Source organism: Macrobrachium nipponense, chromosome 12, assembly GCF_015104395.2.
Source record: "Macrobrachium nipponense isolate FS-2020 chromosome 12, ASM1510439v2, whole genome shotgun sequence".
Taxonomy (NCBI): Eukaryota; Metazoa; Arthropoda; class Malacostraca; order Decapoda; family Palaemonidae; genus Macrobrachium; species Macrobrachium nipponense.
The window spans coordinates 44,101,268-44,111,267 of record NC_087205.1 but is presented as its reverse complement, the minus strand read 5'-3'; the positions used below and the strand labels follow the sequence as shown (position 1 = coordinate 44,111,267).

Genomic DNA, 10,000 nt, shown 5'->3' with positions numbered 1-10,000 from the left:
ATATATATATATATTATATATATATATTATGTGTGTAAGTACTGTGTGTTCGTGCGCACGTGTTTTACAAGTACATACACATAATGATTTAGATAGGCACTCAGTACATTCCTTCATGGAAAAATTAACATTACCATTTCAGTCAATATCAAATATCTGTTATATCAAAATCAATAAATATAGACACAGGATACCAAATAATCATGTACACACGCACGCACGCACATAATGAACAAATAATCGCACACAAACACAGTTTCACGGTCATGAATCGCTAAATAGTAATCCAAGGGTTTGCGTAAATAGTATTTTAAAAATCATAAGGATTAAGGAAATATATTATATAAAGTCAATGTTGCAGCAATTCAAGACTCGAAAAATTATTGTTTTTTGGTTAAGTAAATAACTTTTAAACGATGTGTGGTCTAAATAAGACTTAATTACTGATGAATATTTCAGAGAACAAAATGACACTGAACTTAGGCTCTTAATATACGAATTATATTAGCATACGTACGCACCCGCACACACACACACACACACATATATATATATATATATATATATATATATATATATATATATATATATATATATATATATATATATACACTGTGCATTCAATAATCGTTTTGGTAACGTTATTGTGGAGCCTCGCAACACGCAATGGTTGCGTCCTTTCCTTTTGGATAGATGAATGGAATTTCGTTCTGCTCATTCCCCTTCGGTGTCCGTTAATTTTGGAAATTCAGCAGAGTGATCAAAATCATATACGTATATATATAAGGGGATTTAAATCTCTGTATAAAAAAAATAACTTTTCATTCTACCTGGGTAATGTTCCATCCATCCATTAAAGCGTGAGGTACAATGCGACAGTCATTTTGTTACAGACACACACACACACACACACACACACACATATACCATATATATATTATATATATTATATATATATATATATATATATATATTATATATATATATATATAGTATGTATATGTGCACATATACATACATATATTTATGTATACATACAATTATATATATGTACACACACATATATATATATGTATACATATAATAGTTTTGTGAACATTACTCCTTTGACAAAACGGGGTATAGATCTTCCCCTATCCTCATTCTCTCCTCATCTCTCGTCTCTCATTCTCGTCTCTCCTCTCTCTCTTCTCACTCTCAACTAAAGGAGTACTGTCAGTAACACCAGATTTGATTTCCCTCTGGAAACGGGCAATAAAAGAACAGCCTTTACTCCTCAATAGAAAGAGAGAGAGAGAGAGAGAGAGAGAGAGAGAGAGAGAGATTTATTCAATAGCATCACCCACCAACGAAGAACATTATTACTATCAACTGCTACCAGCAACGGCTCGAAAGAACGCACCCGTTACTGGAGCCGTCAGGTAACGAAGAAACGCAAACGCGTGACTGTTCTTAGCTTCTTCACGCGACGACCTGAACGAATCTCTTTACCTAATGGCAAGTTAAAGAAAACCCAGGTGTTGTGGTTTTGGAAAAGAAAAAAATAAAACTTCCGTCTTCGAGTCCAGGAGTCACGAGAATGACAAGAAATAAGCCATAAAACCCCTACGGGTGATTTATCCCATTTGTACTCGGAAAAACAGATGACTTCTTTCTTAACGACGTCTGGTTAAGGAGGAAAAACGAATGGCCCGTGGGAAACGATTGGTAGAGAGAGAGAGAGAGAGAGAGAGAAGGAATTTTAACTCGTGAGAGCTTTGCAGATACAAGTGGGGTATCTTGGGGAAAGTTAAGACGGCTTTTCAAGAAATGAGAGAGAGAGAGAGAGAGAGAGAGAGAGAGAGAGAGAGAGAGAGAGAGAGAGAGAGAGAGAGAGAGAGAAGAGTTTCGACCTTCTACTACAGCCAATGTAGTACTAGGAAATGTAAAACTGTATCTTAGCACAGAAAACAAGATTACAAGACTGCTGGACTGAAAATGGACAAAAATCGAGAGAAATGAATTCAATAAAAAAAAAACCCATTAGACTTGGTTGTTTATAGCAACAAGTAAAAAGGAAAAATAAAGTTGATTAGATATCGACGAACTCAAATTTCATAAATTTTCTGATTCTATACACATATACAAGACGAACTATAATCTCAAAAAAAGTTATCTGCTGTGAGATTCAAACAGTGGAACAAAATCAATAATGAGTTTTACTCTACAAGGGTCCTTACTATATATATATATATATATATATAATATATATATATATATATATATATATATATATAATATCATACAATTGCTAAGAGCATCCTAAGCCTTTAGTAAAATAAAAAAAACATCTCAATACTACTATATTGTAATACACATGGTATCTATCTCCATATTTCTCTCTCTCTCTCTCCCACACACATACACACACACACACAAACAACATAGGTTATATCCATTAAATTAAAAAAGAAAGTTTCAACGTTTGAATTTTTTTTTATTCGTTTGCATCGGAAAGAGCTTCCAATTACTCTCCTCTTCTTCTTTCTATCTCTCTCTCTCTCTCCTGCCATGTGCTAAAAGAGCTTCCATGCTCTCTCTCTCTCTCTTCTCTCTTTTTCTCTCTCTCTCTCTCTCTCTTCTGGGCCATGTAAAAAGAGCTTCATCATTTCTCTTCCCTCACGCGCGCCTTCCCCACCCCACCCCTCTCTCTCACACACACAAACACACACAAACACATCCCTAGGAAGTAGAACAGCTGTCGAACCCAAAACGCACAGGTAAGGCTTCTTAAGACAGGACACAGCACTACCTCCCACGGAAGGATGGTATCATGAGGGACTTCGAGAAAGGGAGAAGAAAAGAGGGAGGGACGAAGGAAGGAAGGGAGGAAGAGAAAGAGACTTGGACAGGATCTTCTGAGGAAGAGAGGGAAGAGAGAAGCCAGAGGGAACCGGAATTATGAAGACAAAACAGGAAGGGACAACAGAGATACTCTCCAAAGAAGAGGGTGGTTGGTTCAGTTTATCTCACAAGTGAGAGACTTTCGGACGCGGAGGATCGCAAGCGCAAGCACGTTACGTGCGCGTCCTTTTACACGTGAATGCTTCCTTCCATGATAGTGGCGATAGCTGCAGGACGAATGCCGTTATATTTATAATAGATGGCCATGACATTGCGAAGTGGATTCGCGGTATGTATAATCACGTTATCAACTTGATTTTGTTCTCTCTCCTCTTTTTTTTTTTTTTTTTTTTTTTCTTCCTCTCTCTCTCCTCTCTCTCTCTCAGTCTCTCTCTCTCTCTCTCCCTCTATCTCACATATCTATATATATATTATATTTAAATATATATATATATATATATATATATAATACAAATATAATAACTATTACACATATATATATAATTATATATATATATATATGCTGGATAGTCTATATATATATATAGATATATATAATATATATAATAATACATATATAAATATACAATATATTATGGTATCAGTATAATATATATGTATATATAGTTTTATATATTATATATATATATAAATTTATAGTATATTTATAGATATATATATATAATTATATAATAATATATAATATATATATAGAAAAAGAAAGAGGAGAGAGGAGAGCAGAGAGAGTATGTGTAGTGAAATACAAACATACATACTATGCTTGTATGTGAGTATGCATGCGTCTAATGCAATGATAATTGAAGAGGTAGTAAGTTCTAAGGAGAGATGATAGAGAAAAGTAAAAAATCAGAAAGAAGAGAGAGAGAGAGAAGAAGAAAATGACTGTCCAGACATCAGCAAAGTAACTATAAAAACCAGATTTCTTCCACACTCACGTTCGTATCCTGGAAGACAGCTTCCTGATCCTCCTTCGGCTGGAATACCCTGTCGAAGATGAACGACCTTTGACCTCGAGGGGAGTTGAGGCTGACGGTGAACTCGTCGTCGACTGCCGTAACCATTTCGCCCCCGTCCCGCCTTTGCTCCACCTCGTTGACGGGGCGGATTCGACAAAAGACGCGAATCTTCCCCTTCATCTCTTCAACCTGTGAAAGAGGCATCAAGGCCATTAGCCACTAAGACTTGCCTTTCGGTTAGCGTGATAATACATTCAAAAGACTATGAGAGGTTAAATAAAGTTAATTCCGCCTGATAAATTATCCCAAGGAGGCTGGGAAGTCGGAACCCTGATTGGGGTTCCGACTTGGTCTTCTTCGTTTGTCTCTCTGAGCCATCCCTAGCCACGTAGTTTCGAAGTAAGCTAAGAATGATTCGCGAACACTTCATCTGCCTCTGCATCTAGAGCCTCAACGAAATCTTAAAGAAACACATCTTGAGGGGGTGCAAATGCGAGAGCTTGTAGTTGTTTGATTAGGAGAGCTGTTAACATCTCTGTATCATGTTTGGAGACCACATGGCTGAATTTTCCGCCTAAGACACTGGACAAAATGGTAGGAGAAGCAACCATACATACTAACCTCTGGGAAAATTTTCTTAATGCGCCTTGTAGCTTCCAGTTCAAAATCGACATGAATAGAGGAAACACACTGTGTTTCAGCTTGTTTTATAAAGCTGAATATTATATTGTACGCCTCTTCATCCTTCTGGTTTGTCAAGCAGTATATCAAAGGTTATGTTTTATTATCGCCTGTCAGTGTTTGGATGGAACACAACTGAGTTCCATTTGGTGCACTATCAAGTGTGCCGTTACAAAGCCAGCGCACTTTCGAACTGAGATCTAAATTTCTACCAGTACTATAAATTTTCACTTTGTCATTTTCGTAAAGTTTAAAATTTTCTCCGCGGGTCGAGAAATTTAAATCTTCACTTCCTTGTTTATCCCTCGTCCCATTTACTGTGCGTAAATGAGAAGACTGTTTTGGGCAGCGCTCCTGTAACGACAACGGATAAAGCACTTACAGCATGATCTATTATGAAACCAGTAATTTCTTCAGTTACATAAGCCTGCTGTTTTATTTGATCAAATGCTTTCAAAGGCGTATCTCGCGAATCGCTGGGTGGGTGAGAGTGCTGATCAGTCACATCATCAATCGTCTTCTTCATTCTCGCTTGACACATCTCCAATAAACCTTCCCGCCACATGTTTTAGCAACCAAGTATGCAAATCCCTCGTAGAGGAGTTTTCTTGCACCTCTTTTTGTCTTAATGAACTCCATTTTACTAAAGAAATATGATTTGAATGTACAGCATGCTAAACTAATAAAATGCTTAATATAGCCATATCATGATAATTTAAAAGTTAACAAGCCAGTTGAAATAATGAGCGTTTTCGACTAATTGTCCTTTCAATCAAATGGTCATTTGACCTGTTTGTATTTCGACTAGTTGTCAGTCGGACAAACATATTTCGACTAGTTGTCTTTTGGTAAACTAGTTAGTGGGGCCTGGTACCCCCGGGCGGTGAGGCCAGGTGCCACGGCCCCAGACGATGTGACTGGACTCTAAAGTAACAGTTATCTAAAACCGCTTTTTTTTTTTTTTTTTTTTTTTTTTTTTTGTTTTTTTTTTTTTTTTTTTTTTTTTTTTTTTGCCGAGCTAACGCTCGAACTTTTTATTTCCTTTTCTTGTTATTTCCTATGTTATTAGCCAATGCTTACCGTAGACTACCAAATCGGGTGGTAGTTTTCCCAGATGTAATTTTCACCCGTATCTTACCATATTCAACAACGATTTGAAAATGGCTTGTTAGTTAGGTAGTCACTGAGTAGGGAAAGACCCTCTCTCCTGTTAAGCACTTACGTGGGATTCCGCACCAGTGAAAAGTGCTTACAGACAACAGACAGACAGACGAAACTACTGTTGTTTGTAGTAAGATAGTCAGGCTACCATTGACAGGCCTTTATATACAAAAACAGAGAGGGGTGCGGGGTACCAGTTTGTTCATCTGGGCGGCGTGTTCTTTAAGCAAAAGTGACAAGGAAAGAGGATCAAGGTATAAACCAGGATGGAGATTTAAATTCATTGTTGACTGGCTTCAATAAAAATGGACTCCAACCGATTCCTTTTGTGGTGATCTCTGACCCTGCAGATATCGAGAAAATATTCCAGTTAATGGCATGGCCTGTCTTAAGCCAATGATACACAATGCCATTATTTGTTAAACCTCTTGATAAGGCATATTTGTGCTTAGAGCATCTCACTTTTAGTCCTTATGATGTTTGACAAATATCATTCTTATTACATTCCTTACAAGGAATACCGTATGCAATATCATTTGAACTTGGCGGGCTATTCTTAATTAGTTTATTTCTCAAAATATTTTTATATTTAAATACTAGTTAATATCAGTAGCTTTTAAAATGGGTATAGCAGGAATGAAATAAGGATAAAATGGTACACAGAGAATATTCTTCAGTTCTTTGTTAATACTGGTAGGATTGTAATATGTCTTTTTTGCTTTATTTTTACAGTTCTAAAAAATATGGATGGTATAATGAATCTCCTATTTTATCAACAATTCTAAACTCATCTTCCAAAAATTCAGGACTACGAATTCTAAGAGCTCCATTTTTACTCTAATCTTACTAAACATATGAAGGTGTCAACATTTTCCAGTATCTCAGAGCTCTTAGAATTTGTAGCCCTGAATTCTTGGAAGATGAGTTTAAAATAATTGATAAAATAAGAGATTCATTATGTTACCCTCCATATTTTTTGGAACTTTGTATAAATAAAGCAAAAAAGACATTACAAGCCAACCAGAGTTAACAAAGAACTTAAGAATATTCTATGTGCACCATTTAATCCTAATATCATTCCTGCTATACCGATTTTACAAACTATTGAAATGAACTTAGTATTTAAATGTAATAATATTTTGAGAAATAAACTTATTAAGAATAGCCAGCCAAATTCAAATAATATTGTATACAATATGCCTCGTAAAATATGTAGTAAGATTTATATTGGTCAAACATCTAAAGAACTAAAGGTGAGATGCTCTCAGCACAAATGTGCCATTTCAAGAGGCTTAACAAACAATGGCATTGTGGATCACTGGCTTAAGGCAGGCCATGCTATTAGCTGGGATAATTCCTTGATAATCTGCAGGGTCAAAGATCACTGCAAAAGGAATCTATTGGAGTCCATTTTTATAGAAGTCAGGTCAACAAGGAATTTAAATCTCCATCTTAGATTATTGTTTGATCCTCTTTCCTTGTGTCTTTTGCTTAAAGAACACTCAACCCAATTAAAAAACTGTAACACCACACCCTTTCTGTTTTTTGTATGTAAAGGTCTGTCAAATTCTATTGTATTCAGTGTGATCTTGAAAATGTAGAATAAACTACTAAAGTACTTGTTCAATGTCACGGTTTTCACTAACCTTCTTATGTGGATTTTGTGATATATATATATATATATATATATATATATATATATATATATATATATATATATAAATATTATATATATATATATATATATATATATATATATATATATATGAATAATTATCACATCGAACCGTGATCCATTTATATATCAATTCAAGCTACAAATGTCCTTTAATATCTAAATTCACTTTACCTCCCAAATGATATATTTTCATATATGTACCGAAGGGGAATTTTTTTAGTTGATAATAATTTCGTCCCCCCATGGGATCGAACCACCGTCCAAGTGGACGAGGACGAAATCAGGACAGTCAGTGACGCTATCCAATCAGCCAACAGAGACGCTATAAGTTCATATTGATTCTGACCTTACAAATCACCCTCGATCTCAGTGCTTTCGTAATTAGAATCGATATGAAACCCCATCTACCATGTTAGCCAATTCGAGCGTTTGACAGCACGTAGCCTTTTGTTATGAATAATTATCACATCGAACCGTGATCCATTTATATATCAATTCAAGCTACAAATGTCCTTTAATATCTAAATTAACTTTACCTCCCAAATGATATATTTTCATATATGTACCAAAGGGGAATTTTTTTAGTTGATAATAATTTCGTCCCCCCATGGGATCGAACCACCGTCCAAGTGGACGAGGACGAAATCAGGACAGTCAGTGACACTATCCAATCAGCCAACAGAGACGCTATAAGTTCATATCGATTCTGACCTTACAAATCACCCTCGATCTCGGTGCTTTCGTATTAGAATCGATATGAAACCCCATCTACCACGTTAGCCAATTCGAGCATTTGACAGCACGTAGCCCCCTTTTATGTTTTTTTTTATGAAATAATTTTAAATCCGAATCCCGAAACCGTGAATCCCCATTTAAAATATATCAATTCAAGCTACAAATGTCCTTTAATATCTAAATTCACTTTACCTCCCAAATGATATATTTTCATATATGTACCGAAGGGGAATTTTTTTAGTTGATAATAATTTCGTCCCCCCATGGGATCGAACCACCGTCCAAGTGGACGAGGACGAAATCAGGACAGTCAGTGACGCTATCCAATCAGCCAACAGAAACGCTATAAGTTCATATCGATTCTGACCTTACAAATCACCCTCGATCTCGGTGCTTTCGTAATTAGAATCGATATGAAACCCCGTCTACCATGTTAGCCAATTCGAGCGTTTGACAGCACGTAGCCTTTTGTTATGAATAATTATCACATCGAACCGTGATCCATTTATATATCAATTCAAGCTACAGATATTAAAGGACATTTGTAGCTTGAATTGATATATAAATGGATCACGGTTCGATGTGATAATTATTCATAACAAAAGGCTACGTGCTGTCAAACGCTCGAATTGGCTAACATGGTAGACGGGGTTTCATCCTCGATTCTAATTACGAAAGCACCGAGATCGAGGGTGATTTGTAAGGTCAGTATCGATATGAACTCTATAGCGTCTCTGTTGGCTGATTGGATAGCGTCACTGACTGTCCTGATTTCGTCCTCGTCCACTTGGACGGTGGTTCGATCCCATGGGGGGGTGGGCGACGAAATTATTATCAACTAAAAAAATTCCCCTTTGGTACATATATGAAAATATATCATTTGGGAGGTAAAGTGAATTTAGATATTAAAGGACATTTGTAGCTTGAATTGATATATATATATATATATATATATATATATATATATATATATATATATATATATATATATATATATATGTATATATATATATATATATATATATATATATATATATATATATATATATTATATTAAGATAACTTGATCACGAAGTATATAAAACGTGATGCTATGTATAAATAAAGATTTTTGCCACGAAGGAAAAAAATGAAAAGCGAGATAGCCAAGCACTTTCGGTCTAGTTCGACCCTTTACTCAGGCACAACTGATTTTACAGAGGAAAAAACATGGTCAAGGTAGGCTTAATATCCAAACTGACACTACAAGATTAGCAATAAGGTCGATTTCACTCTACAGAAACGAGGAAACGCCTGAGGGCAGCCACACCTTGGAGGATACACCAACGCCATGGATACATACGCGGTCAACAGATGATTCGCCCAGAAAACAGTTCATTTTGAAAAAAAAGGGAGGCATATACAACTTATTATCATGAAATTTACAAAAATGTTCCCAAAAAAATTATTAATGAAAAAACGAAAAAAAATATAAATATATCGAGCAAGAGAGAGAGAGAGAGAGAGAGAGAGAGAGAGAGAGAGAGAGAGAGAGAGAAATAATAGATATATACATGTGGGAGTAATTTATTAGTAGTTCATTTATTTTAAGGTCCTTCATAAACATTTTACAAATATACGGGTCCAAATGGTACATTCCCAGAATGTACCATTTGGACCCGTATATTTGTAAAATGTTTATGAAGGACCTTAAAATAAATGAACTACTAATAAATTACTCCCACATGTATATAGCTATTATCTCTCTCTCTCTCTCTCTCTCTCTCTCTCTCTCTCTCTCTCTTGATCGATATTCTCTCTCCCTCTCTCTCTTGCTCGATATATTTATATTTTTTTCGTTTTTTCAATAATAATTTTTTTGGGAACATTTTTGTAAATTTCATGA

At 35.5% G+C, this 10,000-nt stretch overlaps 1 protein-coding gene across 6 annotated transcripts in view; it reads right to left on the bottom strand.

Annotated features, from left to right (window-relative positions):
* Window positions 1–10,000, bottom strand: part of LOC135224508 (uncharacterized) — a 388,697-nt gene that overhangs the window by 16,507 nt on the left and 362,190 nt on the right. For all 6 annotated transcript variants that reach the window (XM_064263537.1, XM_064263541.1, XM_064263539.1 and 3 more), the window contains one exon: window positions 3,840–4,049. In XM_064263537.1, the coding sequence (XP_064119607.1) occupies window positions 3,840–4,049 (210 nt within the window). The remainder of the gene's footprint in view (window positions 1–3,839; window positions 4,050–10,000) is intronic.